Source organism: Podarcis erhardii (assembly GCF_964252035.2).
Source record: "Podarcis erhardii genome assembly, chromosome: 3".
In the NCBI taxonomy this organism is placed as follows: Eukaryota; Metazoa; Chordata; class Lepidosauria; order Squamata; family Lacertidae; genus Podarcis; species Podarcis erhardii.
Genome location: NC_138507.1, coordinates 48,013,416 through 48,030,858, shown reverse-complemented (window position 1 = coordinate 48,030,858; position 17,443 = coordinate 48,013,416). Strand labels below are relative to the sequence as shown.

At 41.7% G+C, this 17,443-nt stretch overlaps 1 protein-coding gene across 1 annotated transcript in view; it reads left to right on the top strand.

Moving 5' to 3' along the window:
- Window positions 1-17,443, top strand: part of ASCC3 (activating signal cointegrator 1 complex subunit 3) — a 204,620-nt gene that overhangs the window by 102,393 nt on the left and 84,784 nt on the right. The window contains exons 15-16 of the mRNA XM_081856656.1: window positions 9,264-9,455; window positions 9,788-10,012. Coding sequence (XP_081712782.1) covers window positions 9,264-9,455; window positions 9,788-10,012 — 417 coding nt within the window. The remainder of the gene's footprint in view (window positions 1-9,263; window positions 9,456-9,787; window positions 10,013-17,443) is intronic.

Genomic DNA, 17,443 nt, shown 5'->3' with positions numbered 1-17,443 from the left:
GATATAGGAGGTGTTATTAATTAACACTGTTCATATTCCCATCTATACTCTGGCAATATCTTTGGCATAATTAAATGAGATAATATCTCAGTAGAATAAAGTTTAGGGATTGGGGGGGGAGGGGACCCACTGCGGCCAAACGAACTTGTGTTCTTATCCACCTTGTATTCAAAAGAGGAAATGGCCTGGTTTGTGCATCACATTATCCATCATAGCAAAAATACACTATGGTTTAATGTGAAAGAGCAACCTGCTGATGCGCACCCTTGGGCCCTTTGCTCTTCCCTCATTGTTGGCTTGTGCTGTGAACTGTCCAGCACATCCATCCGAAAAATGAAATTATGAGCAATGGGAACTTTGAGTGCAGCTCTACAATATTTTTCCATTTTTCTGTTCTTACTATAGCAATGGGGCAAGGGGGCTAAAAGCAGATATTTGCTAGCTTCAAACATATGTAACCAAACATTATAAATTAGACATTACATTATTACTATTATTGTTGTTGTTGTTGTTGTTAATAATAATAATAATATTTTTTTATTTGTACCCTGCACATCTGGCTGGGTTTCCCCAGCCACTCTGGGCTGCTTCCAACAAAGATTAAAAATACATTAAAAACTTCCCTGAACAGGGCTGCCTTCAGATGTCTTCTAAACGTCAGATACTTGTTTATCTCTTTGACATCTGATGGGAGGGCATTCCATAGTCTGGGGTTATCTACATTGTGTCATCCAGATATTTGGGGCTACAACTCCCATCAGCCCCAGCTAATATGGTTGGTGGTTAGAGATGATCGGAGTATAGTCCTCAACATATGGAGGTCATAGGGTTTGTTGTTCCTGGGACAGTTCCGTTTCCAACCTCAATTCTGTGTCTTATGGGTTGCCAATAGAGGAGCAACCCAGCTTTGTCGGGACATGGTTGGCTTGACTTCACCCAGACTTAACTGGAGCACATGGACTCTTCTGTCATAATAGTCATATGCCAGAGAGGCAGACCCACAGTGGTCGTGTGTATGTACACATACATGCATGTGTGGATAGATGTGGATAGTTTTAGGCATATCTTCCCCTTCACTCTGAATAACCCACACCATGAATCATTAACAAACTGTAATTTGTTTGGATACCGGTCAATAATGAAACTCGTTCAAGTTTTAGAAACAAAATTACTTTTGTCCTCATGCTGGGAAAGATGACATTGAAGAGAGAGTCTATTTTACTTCAGCAGCTTCCTATTCCACGTAGCATAACATTTTGACAAAATAAAGAGCCAGTGGATTTTTTAAGAGCCTGACAGGAGACAACCTGCCCTTTCAATTTTGAAATAAAACCTCTCATAGGAATTAACAGACATCTGTAAGTAATTAAGAATTACTCTCAGGAATTTATTCTCGACTAAAGCTTTCAGGCATTATGGATGATGTCAATCCCTTTCAGAAACATTAAGAATTGGAAATAGTTGACAGAGAAGGAACACATGCATACACAGAGAGACAGGATCTGGAAAACAGTGGCTTATAGAAAAAACAGCTCATCAGAGTTGAAAGCCTGTTTCAGACATAATGTGTCAGGGCTCTGACAAGCGTGTGACGGAGGCAGGAGGCCAGGGGATTGATCCAGGAGAGGGGGGGGCAGCCTTTTATGGGGTTTGTCACCGGCCATGAGGTTGGAGCAAGGGCAGCAGGGGGAGACGAATGATGAGGGCCGTCAGATACAGAGATGGGCATGTTGGGGGAAGAGGCTGTTCAGGCGAGGGTTGGGTCAATTAACTCGCCACCACTTCCCTCCCTGCTGTCTCCTAGAACCAGGAGAGGCTTGAAGAGGGAAGAGCAGTAATGCCTTCTGTGCAGGAGAAGTCTCAGGTTGTGTACATGCACCCCATCAGGTGAGGGTACATAAGCTGGTGGAGGGGCAAGGGCCCACTGTTACTGCAACTGCTCCCCAGGGCACAGACCTTGGGACAGATGCCTAGAGGCTAGAAGCATGTGCAAGTGTTTATCCGGGGCACCATGGGAGTTGCTGTAAGTGTCTAAGATTTAACTAAAAGACAAACACATTTCTTGGCTAGGAATGCCTAGGACATAATGCTAAACCACAGGCAGCTGTTGTACAGTCTTTCAAGTTGCATTTTAGTAAATTCAGTAGTGACTAGGGATGAGGGGCATGGAACAAGGAGCTCAATGTTTTCTACGCTGTTCTCCCCTGTTTGTTTTATCTTCATATAACAACCCTGTGAGGTAGCTAGGCTGAGAGACGATGACTGGCCCAAGGTCACTGAGTGAGCTTCATTTGTAGGGATTTGAACCCTGGGGAGGAAGTCAGCATTGTGTGAAGGCATTTCCACCTACATGCTGTTCCGGGAGTTCTCTTGACCCCACACCAAAGCCAATTTCAGGGGCATGGGAGGGGGGGGGGAGGAAAGAAGAGAACCCCTATTGTACAACCACAAGTCCTTGCACAGATCTTCCACTGACAGAACTCATTCATTGATTCCCAACCCTAGTCTCCTGTTGCCATATTTCAAAAAGTGAATATCCCAACACAAAAGTTGGTTTTTTAGCAAAGTTGTTGAGCTGGTGTGATGATTGAAAAGAAGCAATCTATAAATAAAGTACCACCTGCAACTTTACAAAGGTTTGCTATGTTTTTATTTTCTAACCACTTATCTGTTATGTGAACCTTGAGTTAGCTGTTCACACCAAGCAAAGGGGGGGAGAGGAAGACTATGTTTTAAAAAATGTACTTCTACGTCACATGCCTTAAACCAGCATTTTAGTTTTGAATCAGTTTTAAACTGAAAATTATCTTCAGAACAGAAACATTTTAATGTAACCCTAAAATGTATGAGATTTTATATATATATATATATTTACACACACATATATATAGTATTGAGAGCCACCTTGTGGAATTTTTTGTTGTTGCACATTTTTTATTTGATTGTGTTTTTAGTATATAATCTGGTTTGCTGCTGTCTTTTAATATCTTATTTTTTAAAGTATTAGTACCTTTGTTTATACTCTGATTATGTTTTTCAATATACTTTCTACACTCAGCACTTTGAAAGTAACCTTTCCTCTATTCTTACTTTAAGCTGGTGAGAGGGGGAATGTGACAAATGGAATGATTTTAACAAGGTCAATACTTTCTGCAGTTATTGGCTGTATTTAGATGATCATATATTGGTTTCTTAAGTGAAGATTTGCAGAAGTCTTTCTCACACACACAGCCCCTTGATTCCTCCCTTCGCAGTATGCGGTCATCAAACCAAGAAGTCTCTAATTAACCATAAGTTGCTTGAACAGGCAGTGGCGTAGCGTGGGGGGTGCAGGGGGGGCCGGCCGCACCGGGCGCAACATCTGGGGTTAGGGCAAATCCACGGGTTAGGGGGCGCAAATCCACGGGTTAGGGGGCGCAAATTACTTGCCTTGCCCCGGGTGCTGACAACCCACGCTACGCCACTGTGAACAGGGAAACTATCCTCACCAGCATCAGAACAAGACAGGATCTTAACCATTGAAGTTGGTTTAAAGACTGAAGCTGGTTCAGACAAAATGGGAAACTATGGTTAAAGACTTCCTGGTTTAATCACAGCTCACACAAAGCAGCTTGTGTGAGGAAAACACTGGAATCTCTGGTTACTAAGCCAGCATCATCCAACCTGGGCCATTGTGTTCAAACATGCTCAATGGTGATAAATGATAACAGATGTTCCAAATAACATAATGCCTTCCTGTAGGTAGTGTAGTTGCTTTTTACACTTCCCTGTTAAATATGCCTTGATGGTATAAAACAACTGAATGATTATGTATATTACCTGTTTGTCTCTGAAACTTGCAAAACAGCACCATTGAGGACTAATGAATGTCTCTTTGGTGCCAGTTCTATGCTTCAACAATGTCAGGTGCCTAAATTGGCTGTATATTTGCAAGAATTTAACAAGCACCTGGCTGGATGTATGCAATCCTCCAGCACTCCTTCTGTTCTACAGGAAAGTAGATCAAAATGTAGTACGTTAAGACTGCAATCGTAAATACACTTACTAGGCAGTGAGCACAGTGGAACTTCAGAGTATACCTGAGTAGGATAGTCCTGTAAGAATCACCTGTCCACTTCTTGTGTAAGCCTGCCTGGAAGTCCATTTATTTGGGGTCAGTTTGTATTTATCATTCTACATAGAATGTTTCAATTAGCAAGGGATGTTTATAATCTCATTTCCCTGCACAGCAGCCTTGTGAGTAAGCTATTTTAACTCATTTCCAGTTTGTTGACCACAAATCTTAGGCTGAATGAAAAAGAGGGAAAGCACAGAAAACGGAAGCACAGGGACTTGCTCTCTCTCCTTCTTAGTAAGATCTCAGTTATAGCTGAGACATTTGCATCTTCCTTTGCAAAGTGCAGTAAAAATTGGGAAAGCAAAAGCACAAGTAGCTCCCCCCCCCCTTCGTCACTTTTCTCTGTAATATCTGAACATCTGAGTCTGGCAGAGGCTGCCTTGTGAACCTTGCCATCAGGGATCCAACCCTAATGTTCCATCCACTGGACGATGCTGGCCTCCGTCTCCTGATGTCAATGTTTTAAATGTACTCTCTTGAAAGATATAGCCACCTCAAAAGCAGATAACTACATATTTTTGAACCCACCTAATATTGCTATTGGAACGCGGGTGGCACTGTGGGTTAAACCACAGAGCCTAGGACTTGCTGATCAGAAGCTCGGTGGTTCAAATCCCCGTGACAGGGTGAGCTCCCATTGCTCGGTACCAGCTCCTGCCAACCTAGCAGTTCGAAAGCACGTCAAAGTGCAAGTAGACAAATAGGTACTGCTCCAGTGGGAAGGTAAATGGAGTTTCCGTGCGCTGCTATGGTTCGCCAGAAGCGGCTTAGTCATGGTGGCCACATGACCCGGAAGCTCCCTCGGCCAATAAAGCGAGATGAGCGCCGCAACCCCAGAGTCGGTCACGACTGGACCTAATGGTCAGGGGTCCCTTTACCTTTTAATATTGCTATGGGTATGGCATCTGCATATAGGATGACAGAGTTGTTCAGGCTGGCATAATGAAATTTGCTGTTACTCATTTCATAGATTACTAGTATGACTAGATATCTAACTATAGTCATGTATATTGGCAGCTAGTTGCATATTATGAAGGACGTATTTATAACTTATTTTGTAACTACTTTATATGAACTGAGATACATTACTCCACCTCATTTTTTCCTCGTAGCTGCCCTGTAAGGTAAGTCACCATAGGAAACACTGGTTATAAATATAGAATAAGATTCATCCTTGCAGTTCTCTCTACAAAATGGTTTGAGATCTAGCAGAAGAGGAGGAGAGGAGATATGATAGCCGTCTTCAAATATCTATTGGGCTGTCATATGGAGGATGGAGTGAGCTTCTTTTCTCCTGCTCCAGAGGCTAGGAACCAACCAATGGAATCGAGTTACAAGAAAGGAGATTCCGAATAAACATCAGGATGAACTTTTGATAGTAAGAGCTGTTCAACAGTGGAACAGACTCCCTCAGGAGGTAGTGGACTCTCCTTCCTTGGAGGTTTTTAAGCAGGTGCTTTAGTTGAGATTCTTGCTTTGCAGGGGGTTGAACTAGATGACCCTTAGTGCCCCTTCCAGCTCTATGATTCTATGAGAAGGGGGGAATTTTGTGGGTTCGCCCTTCCCTCTGCAGACCTCCAGCACCATTTTCCTAACTTCTGAGCAGATGTTTGTGAGATGGAGGGAGAATGAGGAATCACTTCCCCTCCTCCTTCCTGCAGATGCTTCATGGTCTCTTCCCACTAATCTGAATATAACCCACAATAAATAACATAATGGGAGGAATTCAACATCTCACTAAAGTGATTGTTCCATCAGGGCAAGCATTTTGGCATGCCTTCCCCTGCTCTGAGGGTTCTGCTGGCTGCCCCGCTGTGAGCACACAGGGGGAAAGCCACGTTGTGCAAGTGGCCGTCCTTGGGCAGGGTGTCTGCTGAAAGGACTCATGGGCTAACTCCCACCCAATGGGTTGTATCTAATGCTGCTGTTGTGTAAACAGAACAGACTTCAGTTCACAAAACAGGGTTTACCCAGCCTCTCCTCCCCCCTGAAGCCCTGCCCCCATTCACCCCAAGAATCTGCTGTGGAGATTCCCTCAACCCGCTGAAACAAATTTTTGAGTGTCCACAGGGCTAAATGAGGAAGAGAAAGTCCCATTGCATGAGTGAAAGTCTCTTCTGCTAATGCACTGGCAGCATGGATATAACCTGATAAATATGTTTAATCGTACTCAAGTAAATTGAGAAAAGCAGCTTAATCCAAAGTACATCAGCTTAAAATGTATTTATTATTTAGATACCCCTAAGTAGAGTATGCATATTCATTGTATTCTGCATTAAGATGGCTATTGTTGCTGCCTTTGATATATGAGTTCTGTTTTCCCTGTGACGCACCATCTCTACAGCACTCTAGGATTGCACATTTTCCTTTGCAAGGTATTTTGAGGGAAAGTGTCAATAGTAAAATTAATCTATCTTGGCTACTGCTTGAGAGAAGATACATCATTATGACATTGTTTTGTTCTCTGCATGCAAGATTGTATGAGAACATTAAAGAAAAACAACTAGGGGGGAGGAGACTACCATCATATGAGCCATCTTGGGTCATTTGTTTTTGGACTGTGAAACAATGAACAACTCTTGGTACACTAGCTCATAGAATCATAGAATTGTAGAGTTGGAAGGGACTATTCCTTGGAAATGGTGCAATGTGATCTGCCATTGCCTAGAATGTCACAATTGTCCTTCTTGGGAGCTGATGTCAAGGAGCAAGAAAGCACCTGCAGGAGACAGAACAGACAGGAAAGGTGAGGAACCCCATATCATTATCTTCTTTTCTGTTTCTTACACCAACCATGCCCTTTTTTCTTTTCACTGCCTGAAATGTCTATGGCCTGAGGAGATACTTAAGTTGGCAGCTTAGGATGTGTATGTTGGTAGACTTCCTCAGAAGATGAGCTTTAGTGTTAGAACTTTGTGACAGATTTTTATTATAGTAATTTTGTATAATCTCCTGGTTTTCATAAGGTTGAACAAACATAATCAGAAATGCCTTTAATTGTTATTTAATCCTAAAGGTTATACACAATAATAGTGAAAGTCCAGTAAGATTATTGCACTGTGGACAACATTAAATCAAGGTTGCTAAATAGGCATTGTTCAAACTGCTGGAGGATCAGTTTCATTTGAAAGAACTCTGAAATATGTAGGTTGGGACTTGGTTACCAACCATTGAATTTATTTTATTGATTGATTGATTGATTGATTGATTGATTGAATTTATATTCCTCCCTATACTTGGAGGTCTTTTCAGAATGTGTTTTGTTGGTTAGATTGTGTGCATTTAGGAGGCAGAACAATTTGGAGCATGTTTTATCTTTGTTACCACTGAAGCAAAGTCTACTTTAGTAGTCTTTCCAGTTTTATGTTTTTTAATGGAAATCCTGAGAGAGCACCCTTGAAATCTCGATTTATTCTTCTTTGCCTTCAAATGTAATTTGTAGTCCCGCATCCATACTTTACAAGCTACTGAAAAGGAAGTGAGGAATTGAGCCCAGGCTGTAAATTGAACGTAATGTTTGGTTGGCTATGTTAAGGTCTTCAGCAGAAGTCCCTTTCTAATGTGCCTTTGAAATCTGGAGACATGAAATGTTTGTTCTGGAAAATGGGCTTCCTCTTACTGCCCACAACCTCAGGAAAGGAAGGAGTTTCGTGTCCTAGTAATATATCAGTTCTTCAGAAGTTAACCATGAAACATTCTTGAAGATGAACTACATCATTTGGTAACTGAAATTTATTCAGTATCTGAATATAACCCAATCTTTGGGAGGGAAATAATACAATTTTGATTTGGGATGCTATCTGTATGTCCATTCCTCTGTTCCAAAACATGCATCAACTGAAATATGCAGTTGTGCATATTTAGAAACCTATTAACTGACCCTCTACACTGAGTATTTTACTTGTGCTGCTCAAGGAAGACCCGAGAATGCCCCTTTGAGCATACGTCTATCTGGCAATTCTGTAGAAGCATTGCAAATGCTCAGTTTCTGGCCCACAAATATGAGCTCATTTCCACAAGGATGTTATGAAATCCCAATATTCTTTGTAAAACCTTCAATTTGCACAGGATTTTGCTGTCTGAGACATAAGTCAGGCATCTGAATCAGAATGATCTTGTAAGAGTTACTTCCATTGACTTGATTTGGTTTATTATTTTATCTTTGGACACACAACACGGTTTGCAAGATTAAAATTAAAGTTACAGGGTGATAGCCACTGTTTGTCAAAGTAGACCTGTTGAAATAAAATCCACTGATTTCAGTAAATCGGCTCTGAGTTTGACTTTGTTATTTATAGATGACATCCAACTTTCCTAGCTTACTAGGAATTAAGGTATATAACAAGTCTGACCTAAAATGAGCCACTTCAGCAGCACTAACATCATACAAATATTAAGAAGAAGTAAATTAAGAAGTGAGTCTCAAAATGCGTATTTGGACTGCAAGGGTGGAATTCTTTGCGGAGCGGTCTGCAGTAGAAAACATCTAGTTGCCCTGTGACTTGGCTTAAACAGTGCTTTACTGTCTCTTACACCATTTGGCCTTCATGGCCTGTACTGTTTAGGGAACAGGACGCGGGTGGCGCTGTGGTCTAAACCACTGAGCCTCTTGGGCTGGCCAGTCAGAAGGTCAGTGGTTCAAATCCACATGATGGGGTGAACTCCCTTTGCTCTGTCCCAGCTTCTGCCAATCTAGCAGTTTGAAAGTGCACCAGTGCAAGTAGATAAATAGGTACCACTGTGGCAGGAAGGAAAACAGCATTTCCGTGCCCTCTGGCTTCTGTCATGGTGTTCTGTTGCACCAGAAGTGGTTTAGTCATGCTGGCCACATGACCTGGAAAGCTGTCTGTGGGCAAACGCCGGCTCCCTCGGTCTGAAAGCGAGGATGAGCACCGCAACCCCATGGTCACCTTTGACTGGACTTAACCATCCACGGGTCTTTTACCTTTTACCTTACTGTTTAGGGATACAGAACTAACAGTATGAAAGATATCCATTTCCAGTAACAGCAATAACAAACCACTAATGTGATTAGAAGAGCAGTTTATTTGCATCCTATCTGTGGTTGTTGGAAGCAATTTTGTATGGATTGCCAGGATTATTGTATTTTAATGTAAATATTATTTTTTCACTTGTCTATGAAAAGGTTCAAAGATCCAGAAACAAGCAAATGCGTGAAATGTTTCCTGATGGATTCAGTATTCATCATGCAGGAATGCTGCGGCAAGACAGAAGTTTGGTGGAAAACTTGTTTTCTCGTGGATATATAAAAGTCTTGGTTTGTACAGCTACATTAGCTTGGGGTGTCAATCTTCCTGCTCATGCTGTCATTATTAAGGTAAGAGCATATCCTCTCTCCATATCAGCCATTAAAAATCTATAAAGTGTCATATATTTACCATTGTTTGCAAAAGGAAGGGTAGGTTTGTGGGGGTAAGGTATGCTGCTAATTATCTAGTAATGTTGGAGGGGGGGTCGCTTGAAAAAACTGTCTCTCCCCTTTGGGAATCTAGTTGGATAGTAAAGATTTAAATATATCACAGATTATGGAAGGATTAGTTTAAGTACATTCCTGAAATCCTGCTGTATTTGCCTAATTTTGGTCTTCAGCTCATCTGGATTAGACTCGTGTGTGTTTATGTTAATTTTTATTAACTTTTCGTCAACCAGGGAACACAGATCTATGCTGCAAAAAGAGGCTCCTTTGTTGACCTTGGAATTTTAGATGTCATGCAGATATTTGGTCGAGCTGGACGACCTCAGTTTGACAAATTTGGAGAAGGCGTCATTATTACAACACATGACAAACTCAGCCATTACCTGACCCTGCTTACTCAGCAGAATCCAATTGAGAGCCAGTTTCTTGAAAGTCTGGCAGACAACTTGAATGCAGAGGTACGTTTTCTTAAGTGATTCTGCGTAGCTAATACATATGACCCTTTTGAAACCAATATGAGTAAAATGTGAGAAAATTCAGTACTGTTTATATTCCTGAATTATACAGCTTCACTAAATAGTTTCTGGGGTTTGCGTAGTGACACTGGGTAACATATTTTGCAAATGTAGCAGTGCTCTGTAAAGTCTAAATCAAGAATACTGAATTGTTTTTTTAATGTGATTAGCCATTTTTATGAATAAGACCAAGTCTGGTTTAACAGCTCTCAAGCAGTTTTAAAAGCTGCTCAACACATCAGAAGATTTAATGGCTCTTCTTACTCCAACATGTTGTGTGTAAGAGGTTGGCCCAAAAAGGAGATAATTACATATTACCAGAAGGGATTATACTTTTCCTGATTATTCTCCTTGTACAGTACAAACCTTTCTCAAGTGGATTTCAATCTGTACATGCAAATGTAAAAACAAAAAAGCGAGTTGTGTGAAGTTTGATGGGTCATGAGGAAGGACTAGGGTATAGGCCAATTCATTTTCCAAGCTCCCCATTAAACTGTGCTCTTTTTAGGATTCTGACACATACCTTTCTGTCAAGTTATAAGAGCCAGAAGAGGGAGGATCAGCACAAGTGTGGACTTCTATGCTTCTTGGGCTACTGCAGAGGGCTTTCCTTCCCATAGTCTCCTAGACTATGAGAATGCTATGAGTGGTGTTTCTTGGGTCAAGAAGAAGTAGCCAATATTAGAAGCTGTAGTAGCAGTTTTCTAATTTGTCAGGATTATGTTGGCATAGTGTGCAGATTCATATAGGTACCCATCACAGTGCTGTTGATTCAGATCTGAAACAATTGTGGGTGAGAACAAATGCATTTTTTAAAAAAAGAAAATGATAAAGGCCATCAGTGTCTGCTAGTCATGATTATTATATAATACCTCCAGGATCAGAGGCAGCATGGCTCTTAATACCCATTTCTGGGGAGCAAAAGAAGGAGATGGTTACTGTCCTCATGCCCTGCTTGTGGACCTCCCAGGGTCATCTGTTGGCCACAAAATGAGTGCTGGAGTAGCTAGACCTTTGACCTGAAACAACAGGGCATTTATTATGTTTACATCTCTTCAAAAAATTTAGCAAGCTGGTATTACCTTGTATGATAGATATACCAATTGTCCTCTGAGATGTGTTATTATTTATTAGATTTCTATACCACTCTTCAGGGACGCGGGGGACGCTGTGGGTTAAACCACAGAGCCTAGGAGTTGCCGATCAGAAGGTCGGCAGTTCGATTCCCCGTGACAGGGTGAGCTCCCATTGCTCGGTCCCAGCTCCTGCCAACCTAGCAGTTCGAAAGCACGTCAAAGTGCAAGTAGATAAATAGGTACCGCTCCGGTGGGAAGGTAAACGGCATTTCTGTGCGCTGCTCTGGTTCGCCAGAAGCAGCTTAGTCATGCTAGCCACATGACCTGGAAGCTGTATACCGGCTCCCTCGGCCAATAAAGCGAGATGAGCGCCGCAACCCCAGAGTCGGTCACGACTGGACCTAATGGTCAGGGGTCCCTTTACCTTTACTCTTATACCACCCTTCATCTGAGGATCACAGGATGGTTTACAATACAAAAACACAAAATACATACAACAGTAACAATCAAAAGCAATCACTGCTGCCACCTGACACATGGTTTAAATGCCATAGATTTTTTAAGTAGCCAAAGGCCTGGGAGAAGACAAATGTTTGCCTGGTCCCCAGATGTAGTCACTCTCCTATTCTCGCCCCCCGCCCCCCAATCTTCCAGTAAAATGCCATATTCTTGAGGCAACAATAGAGACAAGCAAGTGAAGGACTGCTCTGCTGGTCCTGACCTTTGTTTTGCTCTCTATTTTGACAATGGGCATGCATGGACTGCCTCGTACTGCTTTGAACATTGACCACAGGAGGCAATCTAGCTTCCATAGCAGAAAAAAGCAGAAAGAAAGTTAGAACACTCATTTTTCTTTGGCCACCCCAAAATGCAATTTCGTTTTCGTAAAAGTTTAATTATGCTTTAAAAGATCTAGTGCACAGTAAGCATAAAATTAATCTTCAATGGTCAGGAACTGTGCCAGTTTCCGACAACTGAGGGTCAATGTTGAAGTGTGTTAATGATTTCTAATAAACTTATGTTAGTGAAAATAGCAATGCATCTCAGCTGGTGTAACTGAAAATGCTGAAAAGCAAAAGTGTGAAGCACTGACAGGGCCATGAAACCATCATTTTTTATGTACTCTGGAACACTGGACATGACTTTTCCTGCTGACATGACAAGCCAGGAAAGATCGGTACTTGCTTGATTACAGAAAATCAATTGTAAGTCAGGCCAATTACAAAAGTCTTTCGTTTCTCTTGATTGTAACTCAGTCATTTATCTCTTTCAGTTCAGATGATCTTATAAATATCTTCCATTCTTGCTTAACTAGCTTTTGCTATAATCAGAGGGAAAAGGCTTTGGAGTCATCAGGAGAAATCCTAATAAAGTTACCAGCTTTTCTGTTTAACGGTGCTTGAAAAAGCAAAAGCAACGCAGAGAGCAATTAGTACCACCTGCTTCTCTATGTTCAATTCTGTTGAAATTACACAAAGAGATGTTGCATCCATTTTCTTCCTATTGGAATACCCTGCACTTCTCCGAAAGCTACTGGGAAGCCTCCAGAATGGTATTTGATGTGGCTGTGAGGGTTGCCACAGTTGGAACAATGCCATACGTCAGTGGACATCAGAAATCCTGTGTGTGTGTGTAAGTGTGTAACTGCCTTCCACTTGCACTAAGCTGGGTTTAAGGCCATGCTTCAGTGGCTCATAATTAAAACTGCTGCGTTCTTATCAGTCCCAGTGGGAAGACACTTGGTTGTTAAAGGCCAATTTAGGGTTAAAACAAGGAAAGGCTTTCAAAATAAGATGGGCAAGTCGGACATGCAACACAGTGTTGTAATGTGGAATGTTCTAAGGTGTTGGGTCTTCTGGATAGAATCCGGAAGGGACCTCCAACTAATTGGAAACACCAGATTTTCCCTTTGTATCTACTTTTGAGAACAGAATATTTTAGAGATAGTTATCTGACCAAACTCTCACCAGTTTCCATAAGAAATGCCTTTACTGAGCTGCGTTTCCGAGTTAAGCCCACTGCAGTCTTCGATGGCTGCTACAGGAAGGTCCCACACGCAGACAGGCATTGTATTTGTGGTCAACCTCAGGTGGAAGACATCACTCATTATCAGGTAGCCTGCGTCTTATATAAAGACCCAAAAGATCGCTTTCGGAAACCTATGTTCACAAAGTAAGCAGGTACGCCCCAGCAGAAATGGTTTGTTTTCTTTTGAGTGATAAGAATAGCTTTTTAACACACAGAGTGCCCACCCCCTATGCACTGTTTAAAAAAACAAAATGGGAAAAATGAGTTAGATAAAATCGCTGTAAATTGTTGTGGTGATTTTAGAAATTTAATCAGAAATCAAGATGCATTTGAGATTGTTGGTATCTCTGGTAACGTCTCTCTCTTACATCATGGCTGGTGGTTCACATTAGGGATTTTGACTGCATAAGCAATGGCATGCACAGCCTGAAAACTAGAAATAGAACAATGAGAACCTGCAACAAAATGTCGACCCTTCTGGAGTACTCCTGTTTGTTTACTCCAGCCAGCCAGCCATACCCTCCTCCACAATACTCCATTCTGTCTTCCCTCCCACTCGATTTTATAACCCCTCCCTGGAATAGTCAGTCAGCCTTCCATGGCTGCTAAGCATGCTCAGTTCTTAACATGTGGTTTCCCATAGTGGATTTTTTCTAAATATGTTTTTACTTGGTTTTTACTTTTTACTAAATATGTTTTTTACTTTTTTACTAAATATGTTTTTTACTTTTACCTTGGAATTCCCCAGATCCTTCTGGCACTGTGTGTGTGGGGGGGGGGGGGGTGCCATTTTGACTACATAAGCAACATCCACTCAAAAATAAGATTCTTTAGTAGAGTAAGCTGTTTATAGGTGTTACGGATTATACTAATGATACATGTTATTAAAAGACCAAGCAAAAGCTGCTATTCTTTGTTTGATACACTCATATATTTCCAGTACTTACTTTGGAAAAGTGAGTCTTCAAATGTTCAAAAGAAGCGGCACATGATGGAACTCAAACCGGAAAACACGCCCCCAGCACCTCACTTTAGAGAAGCCTCTCACTCCTTGGCCTAGGCACCTAAGCTCTGCAAGGGAATCTGGCGGATTGTGAGCTTCTGGGGGCTCTAAGGGAGAGAGGCGGGGAACCTTTTGCAGCCTGAGGGGCACATTCCCTGCTGGGCAGCCTTGTGGGGGCACGTGCCAGTGTCAGAGTGTACATTTTATAAGTAGGCTAGTTTGTATGCATGCTCACATACAAGTCTCCGACCTTTATGCAGACAAGCAAAAGGCATCATCAGAGTTCAAGGACAGGGCTGATGAGGGGCATGACCTAGAGAGAGGGTGTGTGGCTAGGGAAGCAATGGGTGGAGAGGGTATTCCAATGGGATATGAGAGAACCTTGCATTGGCTTCATATAAATAGCCTGCTGCAGTACAGTAGTGCAACACCAGGCATCCTTAAACATATTCTGAAAAGTGAGGGGAAGTATCAGTATGCGCATCACTCAGGATTGATGCCAAGATGTATGTAACATGGTCTGTAACATGATAGGGTAATATAGAGAGAGAGAGAGAAAAGGGGAGAGAAACAGGCCTCTGGAAGTATCTGAAATAGTGCTTTTGTTAAGGACTTAAAATACTTTGAAGCATGTCTCCCACTGTTCAGTATGGCAAATAAGTTCAGAAATGTTGCTTTAAAAATAGCAAGTAAATTGAAGGTTGCTCTGGCAGGACATAAAATATTGAACCGTTTGGGGGTGGGGGGGTGTTGTGGCAAATAGGTGGCCATTCAGAATATAGTAGCAGTTCCAAAACACGCAAACTGGCATGACTATGCTGTTGAAGCACTTGAGAAAAGAATTCATGCTGTGCCAGTTCAAAGGCAAATGTTCTATCTTCTGCACACACCAGATTCCCCCCTTGCAAATTTTGATTTAATTATAGTGTTCAATACTTCAGCTACCCAGTAACTTTTGTGCAGGGATATAGTTCATTAAAAGTGTTTTACATCTTTCTGTGTAGATCTTCCTTTCATTACAGTGTCCTCTACGCTTATCTTGGACAAGGTCATTTGTAATGATGTACATTTACTGATGATCTGCACAAGTATGGTTGGTTTGAGAGGGAAAAGGGCATGGAAACAAAACTAATCCACATTACAATCTCTCGGATCGTTTGTATGACTTTTTTAAAATAATAGAATTATAAACGTAAGAAATGAATAATTATTTTCTCTAGGGACAGCATTCCTAGTGATTTTAACTGATTATAGTCTATGTTTCTGAAAATGAGCTAATCTATGTATTTTTAATCACAGTCTGGCATATGCTGGTTCTAACAGAGCTATGCACCTGCCTTCCTTTCTTGTAAATAGCAATGAACAGTTACTACTTTGCCTACCTACAAACAAAATCCATTCAGCTTTGCAAAGGGGGAAAAAAACCAGAATTCTACCTGCTACTTTGAGTTTTCCTTATCAAGCAGGCAATACAATGCTTTTTTGCTTTTTTCTTTAGGAGTCAAGTTTCTGGAAAAAATAAACCAACAAAACTGTTATGATAAAATGTTCTTAGTTATGTAGTTATGAATCATTCACAGAAATCAAAAGCATTTCCAAGCCCTGTCTTAGAACTCATTTTCTTGTGGGTGGGGTGGTGACGTTGAGTGTCAAAATTTGCATGTTTGCCAAGCTACCAAACAAATGCGCAAAATGAAATGTTTCTCTCTGTGTCCAAGTCCTGTATACCAACACCTCCGAAAGGATTTTTTTTAAGGTCCCGCCATAGGGCACAGCTCAGAGATGTCTTCCAAGATTTGGGGAGAGGGGAAGCTGTACTTGTATGGCAATGCCTATGGCAGCCTTCATACTTGGAACTGGAGTCTAGGCAGAGTCCCTCTTTCCTACTTATCCATCTATCTATTTACTATATTTTTGTGCCACTTCAGACAATTGTTCTCTCCCAAAGCTGTTCACATGAGTTTTCAAAAAGAGGAAAGGAACAGGCCCAGGCTTACAAACAAAGAGAACAAGACACACAAGGGGCAGAATGTGGAGAGGAAAGGTTCAAATCAGTTCTTCTTCAAGGCCAAAGCAAAGTCGGAACGGATTGTTGTAAACCACTCTTGAGCCTTTTTGGCCAAAGGCCAAATGCCTAGAGTATATGGTGAACTACAGTCATTTAAATCCAGTTTGGGCTAGGCTGATCTTCCTTTCTGGTGGTCTTCTTGGATACCAGTTGGTGGTCCTTGTACTCTTGGCCAATGGATGGAACCAGAGTGTTGCTTTCCTCCCTCCCACCCCTTCTGCAGCTCAAGGGCAATTGGACATTGGAGCAGAGTGTTCTTTTGGCAAGGTGTCGGGAAGCAAACTCCTGTAAAGGTCCATTCCTTGGCCAATGGAAAGGGGCAGATTTGTGTCCCCCTTGCCATTATGTTCTTCCTGAGAAGTGGGGGTGCAGCCGGCCCTCCTCTGCCCCCCGTGGTGCATGGATTCCTGACTGATGACAGAGGTCAGAATGTGGCTGCTGAGGAAATAGATTGGAGAGTACAGTATGCAAAGAGATTTTGCCTAAGTGGCAGCTCATGTCTGGAACCTACCCCAGGTGTGATCATGTAAGGATAATGGGTTTCTCTGCTCCCTTGTATCCCAGGAGTTCTGGGGCTTCCAAGGTCTGTGTGTCCACAGTTCCCTGGGGCCTTTGCACATGACCTGAACAAAAAAGATAGATGATACTTTCAGTATATTTTTCTCTGCCCCCTTAAAATGGGAGGTGTTTAAAAAGCAGCAGTGACACAAAATAGATGGTTTCAGCTCAGCTTTCCTTTTTCTCTATAAAAAGAAAAGACGACAGGGCACTGAAGTGGACACAAGGTGGCAGCAAATCTTCAAAAGTAGTTTATGTTCTGCAGCACCATCTGTGTTCAATAAGGGCTATAATAATAACATTAAAGAGTTTAACATCTTCATGGCTGCAGTCTTTAATCCATTCGTTCTGTAGTAGCCCTGTTGATGTTTAACGAGTGCGATTCCACAGTGAGGATTTTCTTTAGGGCTATTTTGCATATTTGCCTGTTTGCTATCTATTTTTAAAAGCAGCATTTTGGTTCAGAGGGGCAAATTTTTGCAAGGCCAATATTGCTATCGTTGCAGGGCAGGGAGAGAACATGTTGAGAAGGAGCACATTGTTACATTTTCTGAAAGGAGTGTTATAGTTTCAATAGTCCAAAACCTAACATTTCCAGGAGCAATAATGATGTTGTGTAATAGGATGAAATGCCTTCACTC